Genomic DNA, 23,423 nt, shown 5'->3' on the forward strand with positions numbered 1-23,423 from the left:
CACCATATGGTCCATGCCAACGCACCTTATTTTGTACAGTAAACGTTTATGGGGAACTGTGTCAAATGCTTTTGCAAAATCCAGATACACCACGTCTACATGCCTTCCTTTATCTAGATGGCAACTCACCTCCTCATAGAAGGTTAATAGATTGGTTTGGCAAGAACAATTCTTCATGAATCCATGCTGATTACTGCTAATGATATCATTCTTATTACTAAAATCTTGTATATAGTCCCTTATCATCCCCTCCAAGAGTTTACATACTATTGATGTTAGGCTAACTGGTCTGTAATTCCCAGAGATGTTTTTTGGGCCCTTTTTAAATATTGGTGCTACATTGGCTTTTCTCCAATCAGCTGGTACCATTCCAGTCAATAGACTGTCTGTAAAAATTAGGAACAACGGTCTGGCAATCACCTGACTGAGTTCCCTAAGTACCCTCGGATGCAAGCCATCTGGTCCCGGTGATTTATTAATGTTAAGTTTCTCAAGTCTAATTTTAATTCCGTCCTCTGTTAACCATGTAGGTGCTTCCTGTGTTGTGTCATGAGGATAAACACTGCAGTTTTGGTTACTGAAGCCCCCCGATTCACTTGTGAAGACTGAGGAGAAGAATAAATTCAATACCTTTGCCATCTCCCCATCCTTTGTAACCAGATGTCCTTCCTCATTCTTTATGGGGCCAATATGGTCTGTCCTCCCTTTTTTACTGTTTACATACTTAAAGAATTTCTTGGGATTTTTTTTGCTCTCCTCCGCTATGTGTCTTTCATGTTCTATCTTAGCCGTCCTAATTGCACCCTTACATTTCTTATTGCATTCTTTATAAAGTCTGAATGCTGAGGATGATCCCTCAACCTTGTATTTTTTGAAGGCCTTCTCCTTTGCTTTTATATGCAGTTGATCAGCTCACCTTCATAATAATGAATCTGTCTTGGATCACCAGCTACCAAGCACCTGATACTGATGTAACTGATGTAACTGATTAATTTTTCTATGAATGTGAGATCCCTTGAAGACTGCCTATGCTGAGTGACTATCCTGTTATGCTGAGTGACTATCCTATTCCTCCTCAATGTTCATGTTGATAGATTTTAAGAACATTTTTGTTTCAGGGCACCACTGCTTAAGGCCCAATTTGTCTGCCCCTGTTTAACAGGAGCGTGTAATTACAATTTTTGCTGTAATATTTTGCAGCAGGGCTCGTTCTTGCGCTCAACTAGAGTATCTGTGAGGGGTTGCAGTGTTGTGGCACCACCACCAGTGCCAAAGGCCCAATTTTAAATTTTCAAAAATAAACCTCCGGTCCCGACAAAGGCTCCTGCCATCTGACAGTTCCTAAACAGCTAAGAGACGGTGCCAACCGATGACGTCATCAGGTGACCCCGCCATCTTGTGACGTCCTTGATCAGAGCCCCCCCCCCCCCCGTTTTTTTTTGGATTTTTCATTGCCGGTGACCTGTTACCTTATCCCCTCCCAACTAAGTCCTCTTTACCCAAAACAAACAACTGGACACAGATTTTTTGGGGTTGAAAAGGCCATAGAAGCCATTTATTAAACAACCAATCCAAAAATTACAAACTTTTAAAATTTTAATTTTATTATCAAATTTATAACAACAATTCTCATAAAGACTGACCTATTTTCTGATATAGGATCTTTGAAGGCACATTTATCTTACAAACTGTCTTAGATCCTCCTTTTCTGGGGTCCCCCCGGCGGTGCTCCTGGCTCCTCCTACTCATCAAGTGCTCTCCACGCAGAGCCGCTTTCCATGGGGGGCACTCTTGCGGGCGCGCTCCCGAGTCCTGCTGCTGCATCCATTGACACAGACAGCAGGACTCGGCTCCACCCCCCGACTCCCATGTCACTGGATTTGATTGAGGACCCGAGACAGTGGCTGGAGCTGCTGTGCTCATCCCAGTCCCCAATCGTGCTTGGGTAAAAAAAAAAGGGGGGGGGGCTCTGGGGGGCAGCTGCAGTACAGAAGGTTTTTCACCTTAATGCATAGAATGCATTAAGATGAAAAACCATGAGGGTTTACAACTCCTTTAACCAATGGAAGATCTCTATGAAAAGACCTATTAAAGGGAAACAGCAAGCTCCAGTAGAGTACAATACCATCTGGTATTCAGTACAAATCGGCAACACAACTTATATCAGTCCAGCTCTTATAAATCCTCGGGGTACACCTCAATAAGTTTCACAAATAGATTGGATCTGGCTCAGATCATCAGCCAGCATTAGTGGGTAGATGAAAGAAGTCACAATTTCGCCATCCAAAAGGCCCCCTTCTGGGTGCCCAACAGTGTGTGTCCACCACTAACAGACGAAAATAAAGGAAAATAAGCCTGAAAAACAAACAAATGCAGCCACAACAATTAACGATTGGTAATATATTACATTTTTGTTATTGGGTTTAATGCCACTTTAAAGTGGAACTCCAGCCAGTCCCAAGAACTGTTTAGGAAGTTGTCAGAATGTCTGCGATGCTGACCCAGCAAAAACATATCTAATAGAAGTTCTGTAGAAATCCCAACCCTACTCTCCTCTATACAAGCACTTTAAAAGTAATAAAATTGATTAAAAAATAAATAAATAAAGGTATGGTGTAAAAATAAAAAAAAAAGTAAAAAAATAAGGGAAAAGAAATAAAATAATTGAAAGCGTCTCCCTTCTCCGTGCTCACGTGCAGAAGCGAGCGCATATGTAAGTCGCATACGCATATGTAAATGGTGTTCAAACCACACATGTGAGGTATCACCTTGATCATTAGAGCGAGAGCAATAATTCTAGTACAAGACCTTCTCTGTACCTCTAAACAGATAACCTGGAAACAGTTTTTAAAGCATTGCCTATGGGATTATTTAAGTACCGTAGTTTGTCACTAATCCACGAGCGTGCACGATTTTAAAGCACGACATGTTAGGCATCTATTTACTCAGCGTAACGTCATCTTTCACATTTTACAAAAAATTTGAGGTAACTGTGTTCATTAAAGTGTATTTTTTCTCAAAAAAATTGCTTTTGAAAGACTGGTGCGCAAATAGAGTGTGACATAAAATATTGCAACTATAGCCATTTTATTCTCTAAGGTCTCTGCTAAAAATATATATAATTTTTGGGGGGTTCTAAGCAATTTTCTAGCAAAAAAACATTGATTTTTACATGTAAGAGAGGAATGTCAGAATTGGCCCTATTGACCAGTGGTTAAAGTGGCACTCCAGCCAGTCCCAACAACTGTTCAGGAAGTTATCAGAATGTCTGCAACGCTGACCCAGCAATAACATATCTAACAGAAGTTCTGTAGAAGTCCCAACCCTCCTCTATACAATCACTTTAATTGCAGACAGACCAGCAAGTGGCATCAGATAAATGGATGCTCCCAAAGCTTGTGCAGAATTATCAAAACAAAGTAACAAACAATATATATTATTTACACAAATTACCATCGCCTTGCTTTGCTTTACAGTATAAATGTTTTTCACAAAGGTGGAGTTACGCTTTAATACCTCCAAAGTAATTACCTTAAAGAAAGTTCAGCAGCCATGGGCAGTTCTTCTTTAATTGCTTTAGGAACCCAACAAATGCCAAACCTCACTGAGAGCTTTACTTTTATATAGGCATTATTTAACATAAAAAGTAATACATTCTTTCTGTATGGATTAACCTGAAGGAATTTTAGCCCAGCAGCAGATCATTATTAAACCCACCCACGGCAACATGCTGCTTGACCTTGATAAATTATTTGGTGCAAAAACACATTAAATGGCTTTTCAATTTAACACCTACACATAACGTTTGTGTCTGGTATGGTAATAGTTCTGCCATGTGAGGAACAGAATTTTAAAAGATTAATAAAGAAGTTTTGTTATACGGGGACTCAAATTGTGTTTAAAAGGACAAAAAAAAAAAATTAAAAAATTCCATTGTTGTTTAAAAAACCTGTCATCATATTTGTGACTCTGGAAGCCAAGAGCTGCAGCTTGATGGAGATTCCAAAAACAGTACAAGGAGGAAAGTGCTGCAATCCAAAGGAACCAATTTACTGGAAAAAGACCTGTAAAAGATGAATTCTGATTGGTTGCCTATTGGCTGACCAATTTGGTTGCTATGAGTTTATTGAACCAAGCATGGATGTTTATGCAGCCAGCAGAGCTTTTCCTGAGTGTGATCAGACTGGATCTTTTGCTTCTGATTTGATCTGATCTTATGTTTAGGAGTTATCCATTTTTAATAGATAGGTAATATCAGCTTTTGTTAAAAGATAACCCTTAAAGGTGTTGTAAAGGCAAAAGGTTTTTTTTTTTCGGCTTAATGCATTTAGATAAAAAGCCTTCTGTGTGCCGGGGCCACCCCAGCACCCCCTAATACTTACCTGAGCCCCATCTCTATCCAGCAATGTCCAGGAGTGTCTCTCCCTCCTGATTGGCTGAGACACAGCAGTGGCGCCATTGGCTCTCGCTGCTGTCAATCAAAGTCAGGCTCGGCTCGAGTGGCCCATAGCAAGCTGCTTGCTGTGGGCAGGGCCGCTGATAGGCCAGTACAGCCAGCTCTGTTGTACCGGGCCCGGCGTCCTCAGCTCAGCAGGGGGGGCCCGGGCAACCTCACAGATGATCAGTGCAGTGGTGGGGGGAGTTACAAGCACCAATGTCCCTGTATGGCTTTCAATGAAGCAGCTGACAGCCACTTCATTGAAAGCCACACAGGGAGATCGGTGCTTGTAACTCCCCCCACCGCCGCATTAATCATCCTCGACTGCCTATCAAATGTCCCTTAATCTCTGGGCCCCTCTGTGTCCTCCTGCGGCTTCCAGTGTCCTCCAGCGGTCTCCTACGGCTCCCAGTGTCCTCTGTGTGCCCCATCCGGCCCCCCTCGACCCGGATCTGTCAGAATGGAGAGCGGAGGAAGTATCCGGTAAATATGTAATTTACCGGCTCCTTCTTTTCTAAATGAGCAGAGTCAGTGATCGCTGACTCTTTCCATTCATAACTGAGCATTGTAAACTGTGTTTATGATGCTTCCGTTTATGAATGGAGAGGAGCCTCTGTCTCCTCTCCATTCATCTTCAGTGCAGCTGAGGCTGCTGAGAAAGGGACTGGGGAATCTGTGTCCTCAGTCCCTTTCCCTCTCTCAAAGGGGAGATGTTAGACCCCTGATAGCTCACCAAAGCACCCCCCCCCTCTCAACAGTGCTGAAAGAATTGTAATAAATAAATATTTTAAAATGAAATTGTAAAAATAATAAAAATTTAAATAAAAAAACACAGACTGTATGTGAAATACACATCATGCTTACTTCCCTTCAACATCGGAAGGGGTCCAGCAGTGCCATCAGCACAGAACTTGCAGAAACCAGTGGCATCCAGGTACACCCATCTACTGTCTGGAGAAGTATGGCCAGAAGTTTTCTTCACAGAAGAATTGCAACCAAAAAGCCATACCTCCAATGTGGAAACAAAGCTAAGTGACTCAACTATGCACAAAAACATAGGGACTGGGCTACAGAAAAATAGCAGCAGGCACTCTGGACTGATGAGTAAAAATCTGAAATTTTTTGGCTGTAGCTGGAGGTAGTTTGTTTGCCATAGGGCTGGAGAGCGATACAATAATGGGTATCTGCAGACAACAGTGAAGCATGGTGGAGGTTCCTTGCTGAGAAATACAGGCAGATATTTATCCATCATGCTATACCATCAGGGAGGTGTGCAATTGGCCAAAAATGTATTCTGCAGCATGGTGAGGACCCCAAACATACAGTTGCCATTTGGAACAATCTTTAGCGTAAAGAAGAACAATGAATGCTGGAAGTGATGGTTTGGCCCCACAAAGCCCTGATCTCATCATTATTGAGTCTGTCTGGGATTACATGAAGAGACAGAAGGATTTGAGGCAGCCTACATCCACAGAGGGTCTGTAGTTAGTTCTCCAAGATGTTTGGAACAAGCTACCTGGCGAGTTCCTTTAAAAACTGTGTGCACAAGCACTGCGTTTACCTAGAAGAATTTATGTTGGTTTGAAGCCAAAGGGTGGTCGCACGAAATATTAACCACTTGACATCCGCGCTATAGCCGGAAGACGGAAGGGCGTGTATGTCCTTCTGTTCCCGCAGTGCTCTCTGTGATCATCAAGTTCTTGGGACTTGGCTGATCACAGAGCAGGGTAAAGGGCCAATCACAGCGGGCCCTTTACCACGTGATCAGCTGTCAGCCAATGACAGCTGATCACAGAAGTAAATACAAGCCAGTTACTGTTTTTTTTTTTTGTTTTTGTTTTTTTTTCAGGCTGTCAGCGTGAAGAAAAGAATAAAGCCGGTAACCGGCTTCTGTTAGAAGTAGATCAAACCCCTAAGTGCCCACCAGTGCTGCTAATCAGTGCCCACCAGTGCCATCTATCAGTACCCATCAGTACTGATTAGTGCCCACCAGTGCTGTCAATCAGTTCCCACCAGTGCCACCTATCAGTGCCACCTCAGTGCCGCCTATCAGTGCCCATCAGTGAAGAAGAAAAAGTAACTGTCTGCAAATTTTTTTAACAAAATATAAAAAACTTTTTTTTTCTTTTTTTTTTTATTCTGGTAGTTTTTTTTTTTGTTTAGCAAAAAATAAAAAAAAACAGTGGTGATTAAATACTACCAAAAGAAAGCTTTGTGTGAAAATAAAAATAACAATTACATTTGTGTACAGTGTTGCATGACCGTGCAATTGTCATTCAAAATGTGAGTGCTGAAAGCTGGAAATTGGCCTGGTCAGGAAGGGGGTATAAGTGCCCAATAAGCAAGTGGCTAATTTGATTTGGAGTGCTCTTCTTTTTGTTTACTTTCCATTTTATTAATTGATAACAATAAAAAGCTATTAACACTTGTATTTCTGAAAGCATTCTTAATTTACAGCATTTTTCACACCTGCCCAACATCTCACAGTGCCCCCCCAATTTGCTGCACACCCTCCAGTCCCACATAGTACCCGTTATCTGCAACCATGTCCCACAGTGCCCTCCAGTCTCCCACAGTGCCCTCCAGTCTCCCACAGTGCCCTCCAGTCTCCCACAGTCCCCTTGCAAAGTTCCCAGCCTCCTTCAGACACACAGCTCTCCCCCTTACAGGGCCACTAAATCTGCTGTAGGGTCCCCTAATCCCCATCTCCCACAAATGACACCCAGCTCCATTCACAGCCTTCCAGATTTTCAATAAATTTATATTCCCATACTTTTAGTGTGTGAGTATAAACTTTTTTTTTTCTCTGTTGGGGATGGAAAGTTTTCGAAGACTTTACCAGGCCCTAGTCTCAATAACTGTTCTAGAGAACTATGGTTCAGACAGTGGTACATTTTCCCAATCCAGCCATTTACAGTTAGGCAGGCCATACATACTGCAAATTTCGTTGCAGGAAAGAAATTCACATGATTCGCCCATCAAAACAGACAGTGCTAACAGGGGAATCCCTCCTGTCAAGCAATTGTCTTTTCCCAGCATGGAGGGCGGGGAAGCCATCCCCGCCGGGAAAAGAGTGGTTTTAATCACAAGAGAATCTGGCAGGCTGGTCAATCGATCAACTTGGTACATTGTGCCTGCCCATTATTGGTTTGAATCTCGGCCAGTTACGCAGGAACTGGCCGAGATTCAAACTGTGTATGGCCAGCTTTAGACTGGGGAACATCTACAGTATGTCTGCAGGCCTTGTATGATGGTGGATGGTGGAGTTTGCGTGTGGGAAGTATTGACCATATTGGCTGAAGGAACAAGATGTGCATGTTTGCCCCATGTGAACTAGTAAGTTTTACAATAATGTTCATTAAACCCACCCTTTGGCAGCTGCATTATGCATGCACTGACAGCTATCTAATGTCTGTAGGTATCTTTAGACATGAAATAATAGTTGCTCAATCAGGCTGCTTTCTGTAGGAAATATTGACTGAGCAAGTCAGAGATCTGTCCTGGTTTCTATAGTTCTCTCCTTTCCGATCGCTAAAAACAAACATCTGGATGAAAATGAGGTAATAAAGCTATACAGCATATCTTCTATAACTTTCTTCTACATCAATATTAATGCATATTGTATATGCATTTAGTCAGAAAAAAATATTCCAGCTCTTCTGAGAGTGAGTATGCTGTATTTTCCAAACCCTGTCAACTAGCTCTACCTACACGTTTCGTCACAAAGGACTTCCTTAGAAGTGTTCCTGTGGTTTTAAATTGTTGTAACATAATAAAGAATTATACACGATCGGAAATCTCCCTCCATCTAATGTACTGTTCCTAAGGAAGTTACATAGTCAGGTTGAAAAAAGACACAAGTCCATTTAGTTCAACCAAAGAAAAAAAAAAAACTATATCTCATATACACAATTCTATACCCACAGTTGATCCAGAGAAAGCTGATAAACCCCAGCAAAGTATGATCCAATTTGCTCCAGCAGGGAAAAAATTTCCTTCCCGATCCCCCGAGAGGCAATATGATTTTCCCTGGATCAACTTTACCTATAAATGTTAGTACCCAGTTATATTACAGTGCCTTGAAAAAGTATTCATACCCCTTGACATTTTCCACGTTTTGTCATGTTACAACCAAAAACATAAATTAATTTTATTGGGATTTTATGTGATAGACCAACACAAAATGGCACATAATTGTGAAGTGGAAGGAAAATGATAAATGGTTGTCAAACTTTTTTACAAATAAATATGTGAAAAGTGCGGGGCGTGCATTTGTATTCAGCCCCCTGAGTCAATACTTTGTAGAACCACCTTTCGCTGCAATTACAGCTGCAAGTCTTTTTGGGGATGTCTCTACCAGCTTTGTACATCTAGAGAGTGACATTTTTGCCCATTCTTCTTTGCAAAATAGCTCAAGTTCTGTTAGATTGGATGGAGAGAATCTGTGAACAGCAATTTTCAAGTCTTGCCACAGATTCTCAATTGGACTTAGGTCTGGACTTTGACTGGGCCATTCTAACACATTTATATGCTTTGATCCAAACCATTCCATTGTAGCTCTGGCTGTATGTTTAGAGTAATTGTCCTGCTGGAAGGTGAACCTCCGCCCCAATCTCAAGTCTTTCACAGACTCCATCAGGGTTTTCTTCTAAGATTGCCCTGTATTTGGCTCCATCCATTTTCCCATCAACTCTGACCCGCTTCTCTGTCCCCGCTGAAGAAAAGCATCCCCACAACATGATGCTGCCACCATGTTTCACGGTGGGGATGGTGTGTTCAGGGTGATGAGTAGTGTTAGTTTTACGCCACACATAGCATTTTGCTTTTAGGCCAAAAAGTAAAATTTTGGTCTCATCTGACCAGAGCACCTTCTTCCACGTTTGCTGTGTCCCCCACGTGGCTATTTACAAACTGCAAACAGGATTTCTTATGACTTGCTTTCAACAATGGCTTTCTTCTTGAAACTCTTCCGTAAAGGCCAGATTTGTGGAGTGTACAACTAATAGTTGTCCTGTGGACAGATTCTCCCACTTGAGCTGTGGATCTCTGCAGCTCCTCCAGAGTTACCATGGGCCTCTTGGCAGCTTCTCTGATTAATGCTCTCCTTGCCCAGCCTGTCAGTTTAGGTGGACGGCCATGTCTTGGTAGGTGTGCCATACTATTTCCATTTTTGGATGCTGGATTTTACAGTGCTCCGTGAAATGTTCAAAGCTTGGAACATTTTTTTTTAACTTAACCCTGCTTTAAACTTCTCCACAACTTTAACCCTGACCTGTCTGGTGTGTTCCCTGGCCTTCATGATGCAGTTTGTTCACTAAGGTTCTCTAACAAACCTCTGAGGGCTTCACAGAACAGCTGTATTTGTACCGAGATTAAATTTCATACAGGTGGACTCCATTTACCAATTGGGTGACTTCTAAAAATGCAATTGGTTCCACTAGATTTTACACTTTTCAGGTATTTATTTGTAGAAAATGTTGAAAACCATTTATCGTTTTTTTTACACTTCACAATTATGTGCCACTTTGTGTTGGCCTATCAAATAAAATCCCCAAAAAATAAAATTTACATTTTTGGTTGTAACATGACAAAATGTGGAAAATTTCAAGGGCTATGAATACTTTCAAGACACTGTATGTACACCTAGGAAAGAATCCAGGCCTTTCCTAAGGCAATCTACTGAGCTGGCAAGAACCACCTCTGTAGGGAGTCTATTCCACATTTTCACAGCTCTTACTGTGAAGAAACATTTGTTTGTTAGTTGTGTGTAAAGGAAAATCATAGGGATGACTTACTTGCGTCACATTTTGAAAAATAAAGTGCTCGCTCTTGAAAGATCAAGAAAGCAAGGGAGTTGAAAATGGATGTTATGGTGCACCTTATAAATGTATGTGTGGTTTTAAAAATTAAGAATTCTACACTATGCAGATTTTTCCTCCTAATGCGCTATTCTGACGTAATGGAACACATAGGGCGGAGTTAGTGGTATCACATTTTGGGAAGTATAGCACAGTACATGCTCTTGGAAGATCTGGAAAGCAATAGGCTGAAAAATGGATGTTGTGGTGTTAACTGCTGCACCTTTTAAATGTAAGCGTGATTTTAACATAATGCAGATACCCCCTCTTACTAATGCACAATGTTGATAAGGTATGTGAAAGAGAAATTGGTGGAGAAATAAGAGGCAAAAATATGAATTCTCTGTAAAAGTAATGCTATTTCAGTGGAAAAGTACAAGGTCGATTATGTCAAGTGAGTGAACCCCATAAGGGGGAGCATGGAGGTGGCCAGTAGAAGTTATGACGACTGTTTCTGGTGCACTGTGCATTGGAGATTGCACAAAGGGAAATCACTGTGGTTAGAAGAAGGCTTGTGCGCAATGGGATAGTTTGAATTGATTTGTTGGACTATTTTTTCATTATATTCTATTATATTTTCATTTGGATTTCTTTTTAGTACACAGAAACAGAAGGCAGCACACTAAACTGTATTTATTAGGTAGGTAGAATCATTTTTTCCAAGTAAACGCTAGCCACCAATTTATGTTTCAATAACACTTTGCAATATAAAAAGCACAGCAGCTATAGTGGGCAAGGAGAGGGAGTTGATTGCAGAGTTTCATATATTGTATAAGTTTAGTTTTCCATATTTGTTAATGTTACCAGTATTTTTTTTGGAATACCTTTTTTGATTTTGGTTTTCTACCTATAAGAAATATTTCTTTTTTGGGCAGGCACCAGGGTTGCCAACTGTCCGTAAATTTACAGTTTGGCCGATTTACAAACCGTTCATAAATGTCCGTTAAGAAGCCGTTTGTAGCTGCCCGTAAAAAATATGGCTGCGGGCTAGGGCAGGTGCAGACTGAGGCCGGGTGCGCAGTAATGTCATTGTGCTGCCTGGTGCCTTTTATGAGTTACAGCAGGACTGGAGGGAGCTGGGACTCAGGAGCGCCAGCGGCCTGGGACAGTGATTGAGTCATTAAAGGACTGGATGTGGTCTGGACTCTGGAGGAGAAGACAGAGGTGGCCATGAGGATCAAACCACAGAGGACAATGTTTGACTGCTCTGCTGCACCCGAGCGAGCAAATGGAGGTGGTCAGTGGCAGCTCCAGCCAGTCTGTGTGTGTGTGTGTGTGTGTGTGTGTGTGTGTGTGTGTGTGTGTGTGTGTGTGTGTGTGTGGGGGGGGGGGTTAATATATAGTGCAGGAGGTGGCTTGGAGTCACCAGAGAGTCGTGTCCCCCCTGAGTTTCCAGCATTCCCCCCTAAATCAGTGTCCTCAGAGTTCCCCTTTACATCAGAGTCTGCAGGATTTCCCCTCACTGTGCAAGGGGAAACTCTGCAGACTCTGAAGGAAGGGGGGCTTTGGTGTCACTTACGTGCAACAGTGCATCCAAATAATTTATTTTAATTTTAAATGATGAAAAATGCATTGTGGGTATATACATTTGTGATGGTCACAGCTGGATGGAATGGAAATTATGGTCTAAGATTGGATAGGGCTGGGTTCTCTGTTACACAGGAAAACAGTCAGTGCTTAAACCACAGCAATCTCACAAAATATCAGTTTTGGATGGATTTACACTTTTTTTTCAGAAGAGTTTTATTGGTTTGAAGACTTATAATACAAACACTGTCAACCAGTTAAACAAGAGATTTCTATGAAGCTTTATAACATTGACATACATTTGTGCACAGGATATAATACAATAGTTTGCATGGTTGACCTGGCAGAGATAGAGAGGGTGGGACAGGGTGGTGATAGGCAGGGGATGAGCAGGGAGTAGTGGCCTGAGTGGGAGAGATAAGTATAACTACTGGAGTATCACATGGAGAAGTAGAAGGGATGGGAGAGTTGTCTAGGACTATCAAAAGGAGCATGGGGAGTGTAGGCTTTTTTTTTGGGGGGGGGGGGGGTGGAAGGGACAGGGAGGTAGGATGGGGGATGTTGTGAGGAGGAAGGGGTTTGAGGGAGGAGAGAGGGAAAAAAAAAAAAAAAGTGGTGGGGGAGGGCGGTGTCCATGAGGACCCGGAGGTCACCTAGCATTTAAATAGTAATAGGGATTGGCAATTGGTAAGTGGCGAGAAGGTTATCAAGGGTTGCCAAGCTTTCAAGAATTGCTCCTATGTGTGTCATTAATTTCACTTACGACTAAGCATGCCAAGATTGCTTTAACACTGCCTGGGGTAATCCGTCACCCTGCAAAAATACAATAAAATAAAAAAAACAGCCGTACAACAAAAGATATAACAAGGGAAGGATTTACAAACTAAAACAATAAAAAAAATGTGCAAAGTTAAAAAATCTTTCCCTAATAAAATAACAGTTCGCTAAACTAAAACATCGAAAAAAAAAAAAAAAATATGACCAGACATGCATCCTATTTACAGGGGGAGAAAAAAAAAAAAAAAAAAAAAAAAAAAAAAGTTTGTTGCCTATAGAAATCTCTTTCCTTTCATATGTTATTTGTAGTACAGTTACAATTTTACAGCATGATATACTTTTTTTTTTTTTTTTTTCCCCAAATGGCGTTTTAATAAATTTAAAAGAAAAAAAAATAGGCATCATGTATTAACCCAAAGAGGGGACATGTTTTTATCTGCAGAGAGTAAAAAGTCTATATACACACTGGATAAATTGCCCATCACGATACATGGCTGGACGACTTTAGAAATTAAAAATGACTAAACATCAGACATAAGGATCCTTTTGGCTTTGATAGTAAAACTGAACGCCAAGCAAACCGTTTAAATACATATTGATTAAAGTGGTTCTAAAGGCTGAAGGTTTTATACCTTTATACCATGCATAAAGGTAAAAAAAAAGCATCTGTATGTCCGAGCCCCTCCGATCCAGCAATGTTCACGATAGACTCAGCTGTATGGGGACTCCTCCTCCCTCACTGGCTGAGACAGCAGCGGGAGCCCATTGGCTACCACTGCTGTCAATCACAGCCAGTGAGCCAATGAGGAGAGGGTGGGGGAAGTGGCTCTGTCTTATGAATGCATAGAGAAGCGGCTCGGGAGCGAGCATGCAGAGGTGCCCCGTGGGCAAATGGCTTTTTTTGGGGGAACTACTCAAGGGGGGGGGGAGCCAGGAGCGCCAGCAGGGGACCCGAAAAGAAGGGGGATCAGGGTTCCTCTGTGCAAAACCACTGCACAGAGCACGTAAGTATAACCTGCTTGTTATTAAAAAAAAACAAAAAAAAACAAAAAAAAAACTTCCACACTGGGCACTTTCACCCCCTTCCTGCCCAGGGCAATTTTCAGCTTTCAGTGCTGTTGCACTTTGAATGACAATTGTGCGGTGATGTACTGTACCTAAATGAAATTTATACAATTTTTTGAGACAAATAGAGCTTTCTTTTGGGGGTATTCATCACCACCGTTTTTCTTTGTTTCGGTTATAGCATTTTGCAAATCGGTAACTTTTTTCGTCACAGATGTGCACCAATAAGGCTGCACTGATAATCAGTGCCCTGATTATCAGTGTAAATGTCTGCTGTCACAGCAAAGCTGGTTATTAACTTTCCTTTCCTCACACAGTGACAGCGCTGGCTAAAAGAAATGCAGTAACTGGCATTTGTTTACAAGGGACCGGCTGTGACTGGACACAGATGATCACATGGTAAAGGGCCACTGTGAGTGGCTCTTTACCTCAATCTGTGATCAGCTGTGGCTGAGGGACACAACGATCACAAAGCGCACCCCAGGGATCTGGGAGGATGTCAATAGGCACCCACCCAGAACTGGACAACCGCGCTGTAGCCGTCTTTTCAGTCGGAAAGTGGTTAAACTAGATGGACTTTGGCCTTTTTTCAACCTGAAGCACTATGTAACTATGAATTAAAGCGGAGTTCCACACAAAAATGGAACTTCCGCTTTTCGGAACCCTCCCCCCCCTCCGGTGTCACATTTGGCACCTTTCGGGGGGAGGGGGGTGCAGATACCTGTCAAAGACAGGTATTTGCACCTACTTCCGGCATAGACTCCCATGGGAGTCTATGCTTCTTCCTGTCCCGACCGCGCTGTCTGCTGGGAACACACAGCTCCCAGCAGAGAGCGGGGACCACTAGGGACGCGCAGCGCGACTCGCGCATGCGCAGTAGGGAACCGGGAAGTGAAGCTGCAACGCTTCACTTCCTGATTCCCTCACCTAGGATGGCGGCGGCAGCTGCCGAGAACTGAGCGGGTTCTCGGCGTCCCCTGCCGACATCGCTGGACCCTGGGACAGGTAAGTGGCAATGTATTAAAAGTCAGCAGCTGCAGTATTTGTAGCTGCTGGCTTTTAATATTTTTTTTTTTTGGCGGTGTGGGTGAACCCCCGCTTTAAAGTTTTACATGCCATAGGATTTCAAATTCTGTTGGACCAATCATGATTTACACAGGTGTGCCACCTTGTACAGCAAGGCAGGTGACATATTTTAAGTGATACTAATGCTCCCATTTTTTTTATTGAAATAATAAACAGGTTTTACTTACCTGCTCTGTGCAATGGTATTGCACGGAGCAGTCCCCCCAATCCTCTCTCCCCACTGCCATCAATCTACCCAGTGAAAAGGGAGAGAACAGAGAGTGCTGCTCTCATGCAGAGCGATTTATCAAAATCAATCTTAGGTAAGTAAAATGTGGGGAGGGGGGTGCTGGGGGCACAAAAGGCTTTTTACCTTAATGCATAAATGGTAAAACCTTGGTTTGGGAGTAACGTGGTATATGAGTGTTTTGCAAGACTAGCAACATTTTTTTTTTTTTAATCTTAACTTGATATACGAGCAGTAGCAGAATCACAGTTTTAACACAAAAAAGTGGAATGACACTCACAATGTTAACAACATCCCACGTTATGGAGTCTGGTGCTCATCCATGTAAAGCCGCTGGTGTATACAGTATGTGGCCAGAGTTCCAGGGGCGCCGATGGCTCCCAGCGCTTCCTGCAGAACGCTGGATACACTCCCAGCGCTTCCTGAAGAACTCCAGAGACACGCCCAGCCGGGTGGTTGGGGCGGGCGTAATGTGCTTTCAGAGAACCCGGAAGTGACGTCAACAGTTCCCCAGTGTCCGAGTATCTTTGAGTTCTCCAGGAAGTGCTAAGAGCCACCAGCACCCCCAGACCTCTGGCCACATACTGTATACACCAGCAACTTTACAGATGAGCACCAGAAACTGTGATCCTTCTACACCAAGATGGCGCCGCTCTTTTTGTTCGTGTTTTTTGTGCCTCTAATTTTAGCAATATGATTACACTTTATACTGTATTTTGTATTGCCCTAATCATTTTTATATGAATAAATGGTTGTGGAACGAATCTGAGTTTAATATTTCTTATGGCGAAATTTGCTTTGATATACGAGTGCTTTGGATTACAAGCATGTTTCTGGAACAAATTATGCTCGCAATCCAAGGTTTTACTGTAATGCATTAAGGTAAAAAAAACAAAACACAAAAAAAACAAAAACCCCTTCATCCTTTACAACCACTTTAGAACGCATCAAAGCAGAACCAAGAAGTAGCAGAATGATCTACTTGGCTATGCAGTGTAACCAAGGTTTAAAAATCACAAGACTGGCTGAACAGTAAATAGACAGGTGTGTCAACCGTGTTTAAAAGTGTTTGCCTTGGCTGTTCTTTAATAATTCTTGTGCAAAGCATCTTAAAGAACCACCGTACCTCCCAATCAATTATATATTTCCTAAATGACTTATTAGAAAAAGGTGTTAACTTTTCTTTTTAAAAGTATAAAGATTCTGTAAGAGAATCAGAACAGATTACACTTAAATTGATATTCAGTCCTCCTGCCCAGTAATGTGACAGACGATGATTTTGATGCCTTCTTTGTAAGTAATGCGATAGCTAACAGAACAATTACTCGTAAAGCAAAATTACATAATTATGGTTACATCAAATACTACAATTTCTGCACAAAGTGAAGGATATCAGGAGCTGTAATCATTGCATCTAACCTGAACACAAAATAGAATCCCCATGCCTCCGCAGGGGCGGGCCCAGGCACAGAAGTCTTCCATCAAACCCCAATAATGTTAAAGCAGGGAAGAAACAGACAATAAATCAATCATTCTGGTTGTCTAGTAAGAATACATAATTTACATATGAACAGACCTGATTAAAAAAAAAAAAAAAAAAGGCAAAATTTAAGTTTAGCTGCTGTCTGTTTCTGCCCCTGCTATTCCTTAACATAGCGTCAATATTCCTGGCTGTGGGGTGGACCTGTTTGCAGGCAGCAGCACTAATTGACTGCCTCTATTTGAGCCACCAATCAAATCCTGTGCCTGCACATGCCCTCTGCTGCCCTCTATGGCTCTATGCTGGGACTGGAGATGGAAGAAGAACAAACCTTATAATAACCAGGTACACCAGCAGTCTCTACAAGGTTTCAGAGTTATCATCACAGAGGGAACAGCTATACATACACATACATTTAGATTTAGATTTTAAGTTTCAGGTAATGCTTTAATGATTATGAATCTGCCATTAGAAATTAGAGTGTTTGTTCACACCAGAGTTCTGATTTTAAATTCATATCATGTGACTTTTCCTATTGAGTTACAGATCCTTTAGGCTCCATTTACACTTGTACAGCTCCAAAGTAGCTCAACTTTGGAAGGCAACTGTGATGCAACTTTGGATGAGTATGACTTGGATGTGACTTTGACCAAAGATAATTGACAACTGTTGCATGTAAAACATTCAGGTATGACTTTCATGCAACTTTTGAGGGTTAACATTGAAGTCTATGGCCCTCAAGTTGCATGAAAGTTGGACCAAAAAGTAGTGCATGAACTACGTTGAAGTTGCTGCAATGTTAAGTCGCACATATATGAATGGTTATCATTGGAAAACATGGGGTAGGACTTGTTATCCGACTGAGGTCCAAAGCCAGGTGGCAAGTCATACAAGAGTGAATGGACACTTAATTGAATCCAATCATCTATGAATTACAACAATATTCCATCACAAAACACTTTCTTGGCTATATGTTGACTAAACATAACTAACACTCTTTGTATCTCTTGGAATCACAATGGCCATAAAGCAGCTGTGTTCCCAGGTCCGCGCCGTCACCATTGCAGAAGCCTTGTTGCACGATTCCAACCATATACTCCAAAGGAAATCCCCTTTTGCTTAAAAAAAAAAAATATATATCTGCCACACAAATCTTTTAATAATTAAATATTACCCATGCATTTAAAGCTGTAGCTGCTGTAAAAGTTCAAAAGAAATTAAAATATAATTTTTGCAATATGTAATTTGGCAAGGTTTATAGAACTTCTTCAAAATCTAATTTGCTGCTAGTGCAATAAAAACAAAAACCAAAACCCACAAAACATGCAGTTTCTATGGTTCCTCAGAAAGGGATCCCCCCCCCCTATAACAATAAAGTTTCACTTTAAGTGGAGAGGGCTTCCTGTGTATGCAACACATTTAATTTAGAAAGCTACTAAGCGATTTAGTCTAGCATTGTCAATATACCAGTTTTGGCTGGACCGTGCTTTTAAACCCAATAATGCTGGAAGCAAAGGCATCCGTTTAGGGAAAGGTTCTAAAAGACGCAAATAACAGGACGAGGTTTTAAAATTTTACACCCCAATTAGATTTCTAGGTAAAAAAAAAAAAAAAAAAAAAAAAAAAAAAACACAAGAAAAAGGTGTACGAAAAAAAGTTTACTTTACAAAAGTATAACCATATCTACTGTAAAATGAGTAACAATCAGGCAGGGCCACAACCCCACGACTTTGTATTACTAAATTACTAATTACAAAAAAAAAAAAAAAAAAAAAAAAAATCACCACACCCAAAAATAGAACACAAATTGACCACAGATTTTTTTTACAAACCATAGTTGGCTAGTGGTTTTAAGGTTAACATAAAATGTTGACAGAATACAATAAAGAAAAAAGTTTCACATTCACACTTTATAATAAATCATATCCACACATTATAATAAATCATATCCACAGTGAAATGAATGGCTAAAACAAGGTGATAAAAAAAAAAAAGTGTAAAACTTCAGAACAGCTTCAAGTTAGACTTTGCATGGCGCATGCATGCGATAGTTAATAGCCTAGAGAACGGGGACCCTAATCCGGGATGGCGCTCATGCATCAGGACGGAATGAAGCAAGCTATCCTCATGAATTAGTCATCAAACTTGCTGTAGGGATGATCTGTGTCATGGAGGAGACCTGGAAGACAGCGAACAAAAACTCAGTTCAGAAAAGAGGAAAAAAGGCAAAAAAGTCTAATGATTCTGCAATGAAGCCATAAGGCTGAACTCTAGGCAGATATAATCGACAATAGACATAAAAAGTAACTGAATTTGGCTATCTTGTAATCCCCTGTCCATCAGCTCTTAGACTGGGGACTCAATTCACAAACGAATATCACATGAGATAATTGGATCACGTGACATTTTTTCCAAATCTCATGCGATATTCAAAATGTCAATTCACCGAGTTTATGCGGTATTTACTGCACGAATAAACACAGTAAATACCACAAAACTGACTCTAAAGTCAATTCATGAAACTATATAAATAAATGCATCAGTTAAACAAGTCTAGCCACACGTTATTCAAGTAATATGTTCAATTAGAGCTGGTGGTTAAGGAGCAGGCGGACACTGGTGTCCTCAACAACCAGTAAATGGATGGTTGTTAAGAAGAGCAGCCGCCGCCTCCTTAACCACCATGACTCATCTGCCGCCAGCGAGGTTCCCTGCTGACAACATAATGTAAAACAAAAGAATTGCCGGCATTTAAACATTTTATGCAAGCAAAAACAAACAAAAAAAAAAATTAACAAAACGGCGTGCCCCCCCCCCCCCCCCCCAATTCCCTTCGGGGTCTGGTGTCGATTTTAAGGGGAAGCCCCACAACAAACTTAAAAAAAAAAAAGTTGTGTGGGGTCCCCTCAAAATCCATACCCGACCCATATCAGAGCACGGAAAGGATGGGCAGGGTTATTTACTGGTCGGTAAGGACGCCTGTGCAGAGCAAGCTAGACTGCAGTCTGGTCGTATGAATCAAGAGAAAAAACACCACATAAATTAAAAGGAACATCACATGTGTAATTAGAGCACTTTTTTAATGAATTGCAGGTATTTTTGAAAGCTATCTTATGCAGTAATTGATCAAAGCATACCTTTTTCGTAATTTACCACTTTGTGAATTGAGCCCTGTGTAAGAGAGACCGGCAGGACTGAGAGTCATGACCTATATGCAAATGCTGGGAAGGAACATTATAATAGCAGGAGATTGTGGAGTGAGCAGAGATCAGAACCGCTATATTTTTGCTTCTTTACCATCCAAGCAACAGGACGGCATCAGTGTATTTCTTAATTATAACGGAGAAAGTGGTGTCATCTGTGTGGCAGGTTTTGTATAAATCTCACGATTGGAAGGTCAGGGATCCTGGTAGGTTATCCTAGATCAGGGTTTCTCAACTCCAGTCCTCAAGGCGCCCCAACAGGTCGTCATGTTTTCAGGCTTTCCATTATTAAATAGTTTCACTGCCTTAGTAATTACCACAGCCGTTTCATCCGAGGGAAATCCTGAAAACATGACCTGTTGGGGGGCCTTGACGAATAGAGTTAAGAAACACTGTCCTAGATGGTGGCTTGGAGTTCAGCTTTAAAACATGGGAATTGAAATCCTTTTTTGTACCCATGACAATCAAAAGATAACCCAACCGTAAATTTGTGATTTTTGGATTTTAGTTATTTGGACCTTCTGCACATTTTGTTAAGGCTCAGACAGGCTCTGTTTTTCTTTGTTTGACACACACACACACGTGTGAATAGGCCCCTAGGCTTTAAAGAGAATCTATACTTCTTTTGGGTTATTTTATGTTTAAAAAAAAAATGATTTATGTATGTACTATGTACATAAAATCTTTATTAATAAATACAGGATACACTCATTATACAGGATGTGTTTTTGAATAACAGAAGAAGCTGCTTGCCTTTAGACCGTCACTCTGGGATTGAGACTCCGTAAGCCTGTTGTAACAGAGAAAGATGGAGGGAAGGAGGTTGTGACTGCTCTCAATCAGATGGGTGTGTGTAAATTTCAGCCTAGGCTACTGAGCTCTCTGAACTTTTTTTTTTTATTTATTATTTTTTTTTTTAAAAAAGGACAGTTAAGACTAGTAAACATATGTAAATACAAAATATATTTCTATGCAATTTTTAAAGTACCCATATAAAAAAAAATCTTTTAGATTGTAAGCTCTGATGAGCAAGGCCCTCCGATTCCTCCTGTACTGCTATATCAATTCTGAATAAAATTATTACTATTAAATAATGTAAATTGGGTTTTCATTCGAATACTAATTTTAATTTTTTTAACGTTTCATTATTACATGCAAAAAAAAAAAAAAAAAAAAAAAAAAAAAAAAGACAAAAAACAAACTACACATTCCCTTTAAGAGACATTGGCTGGGACATAAATTTGTGGCTTACTGCTTTTGTCTTTCCATCACTCAGCAACAGGAGAGCAGCCCAGCGACATGATCCAGCACTGTTTACTTTGAAGAACCAGAGCAAGCTGGGTTTGCATTTCATACATAATGAATCAGATTAGGAGGAAATTAGAGCGAACGGCTCTATGCATTTTCCATTCTATCAGCTGCTAGAAATGCCTCTTACTCTCCGGCAGGGAATAGGTGAAAGGCAGAAAGCTCCCCTGAACATGAAATGCTTAGGAAAAGGCGACAAGTCTATGAAAGGCAGAAAGCTCCCCGAACATGAGATGCTTAGGAAAAGGCGACAAGTCTATTACATAGCAGCATATTCTGCGTCTTACGAGTATATTATGGATTCTAGGACAACACTAGGATAGAGAAGAAAAACTAAAATCTACAATATATAAAACAGCTTTTGCCAATAAACACAAATTGAACTAATTGGCAACTTCCTCACTACTTTGCAAGTCCTTTCCAGTGGTCCCTTCCTCTTTAAGCTGCCAAGTTCCCCCCTTCCCTAGCTTCCAGTAGCTAAAACATGTTAGAATTTCAGCACTTTGATAAAGAGACACAGTGACTTTGCTTACTCAATTATTGATGGTCTATAAAAGGTATCCTTTATTCTCCAAATATCACCCAAACCGCCCTCTCCGCTCCTCCCAAGACCTCCTGCTCTCAAGCTCTCGTCTCCTCCTCCCATGCTCATCTCCAGGACTTCTCCAGAGCCTCTCCCATCCTCTAACTCTCTACCTCAGTCTGTCCGGCTATCTCCTATGCTGGCTACCTTTAGGCGATCCCTGAAAAAAAAAAAAAAAATCTCTTCAGGGAAGCCTATCACGCCTCCAACTAACAACTTTGGTCACTTTCATTTGCTCACCCCCCACAGTTATAACCTTTTGTAGGACTTGCCCCACCCTATTAGATTGTAAGCTCTGATAAGCAAGGCCCTTTTAAAAAGGAGTTGTAAAGGCAGAAGTTTTTTTTAGCTCATTGCATTCTATGCATGAAGATAAAAAGCCTTCTGTGTGCAATAGCACCGCCCCCCCCTCCCTCAGCCCCCTAATACTTACCAGAGCTCCCTCTAGCTCCAGGGAGGTTGTAAGAATGTCTCGGCTGTGAGAGACTCCCCTCCTCATGTGGGCAATCTTACCACTTGGCAGTATCTAGTGGCAAAATGTTATCACTACAAGGGACAGCTCTGGATTGAAGCCAAATATTGCAGCACAAGTTTAATTTTCAATTATGAGCTAATGAAAAAAAAAAAAAGAAGAAAACACACAAAAAAAACAAAAAAACAAAAAAACACACACACAAAACTGGAGTTTCATCAAGACCTTTAAATTCATTTTCTTTAAAATGAAAGGAATGAATTGCAATTTGTACACATTAAAGAGCTCCATCCCTTCCTCCTTGTCTGTTACCTTTCTGCCAGTGATCACAGCGGGGAAAACAAATCGCTTTGAAGATATTCTGTTATTGCAAAGCTGGAGAGGAATCAGCTCAGCTGTTTGCTTTTCGAGCTCTCATTAAAAAATGTCCCCTTTTGCATTTTCATAATAACAGTGTCAGCATAGCAGAAGGAAATTATGCAGCATTTGTACAGAATTAGAGACACACATTTGTAAAAGGTACAATAACCTACTTTGTAAAACATATCAAAATACAAATTAAATGGTGTTATTCATTCATAACTGGACATTAAGCATACAGGGACCACCCACTGGAGAGCTACACCATTCAATACTTTGTCAGTTTGGTGATCTGGGAACCCCTGTTTGTAATACAGGAGAGGTAATTACCAAACACACCCACTGTTAGTTCCTTGCTGTCCCTTACATGAAAAAGGGCAGCAAGTATTAAATGTGCTAAAACCAAGAAATTGCTCCTGATGTCCATACAAACTCAAAACCGCTTGAAAATTTGAATGCAACTGCCAATGTATCCAACAAAGTGAGAAGTGTTTACACTACTATATTCTAAGAAAGCAGGCCCCACCCATCACACGTGAGAAACTCTGTAAAATCTGGATTCCCTGGATTACATAAACCCAGATTGTGACAGACCTAGCCGGGACAGAAGCTTTTGGAGGGGACTGAATGCTAGCCTCTTGCCTACCGATTATGGGCCCTGGCATTTGGGGGAACGGTGCTCTTTGTGAGCTGTATGCCTGGGGACACCTGAGGTGGCGTTACTTTAGATTCAGGTCCATATCCCCCAAGAGACACAGACTCTGGGGATCCTGTATTTGCCATATTACAAATAGTGACTGATTCATACTGTTGGGACACATACTGTGAGATGCTGATGTCAATTCCAGCCACCTGTCTGTGTCTGCTATACTGTAAATTAGTCTAGTATGACTTGTCACAGCTTCTAAGGAGTCTTTTCATCCAGTGTGCTAATTAACCCTGCAATTTTATGAAGGAGTTCTGTTTTGAGATGTATGATAATGTGTATTGTATAGTCAGTGAGCTAGGAGACATGAAGTCTGTCCTAAAGGTCAGGTCTC

At 41.2% G+C, this 23,423-nt stretch overlaps 1 protein-coding gene across 2 annotated transcripts in view; it reads right to left on the minus strand.

Annotated features, from left to right (window-relative positions):
- Window positions 1–18,352: 18,352 nt before the first annotated feature.
- LOC141144204 (pituitary tumor-transforming gene 1 protein-interacting protein-like) overlaps window positions 18,353–23,423 on the minus strand; it is a 96,193-nt gene continuing 91,122 nt past the window's right edge. For both annotated transcript variants that reach the window (XM_073629656.1, XM_073629655.1), the window contains exon 7: window positions 18,353–18,636. In XM_073629656.1, coding sequence (XP_073485757.1) covers window positions 18,590–18,636 — 47 coding nt within the window. In that variant the 3' untranslated portion in view covers window positions 18,353–18,589. The remainder of the gene's footprint in view (window positions 18,637–23,423) is intronic.

This window comes from Aquarana catesbeiana, linkage group LG05 (genome assembly GCF_042186555.1).
Source record: "Aquarana catesbeiana isolate 2022-GZ linkage group LG05, ASM4218655v1, whole genome shotgun sequence".
In the NCBI taxonomy this organism is placed as follows: Eukaryota; Metazoa; Chordata; class Amphibia; order Anura; family Ranidae; genus Aquarana; species Aquarana catesbeiana.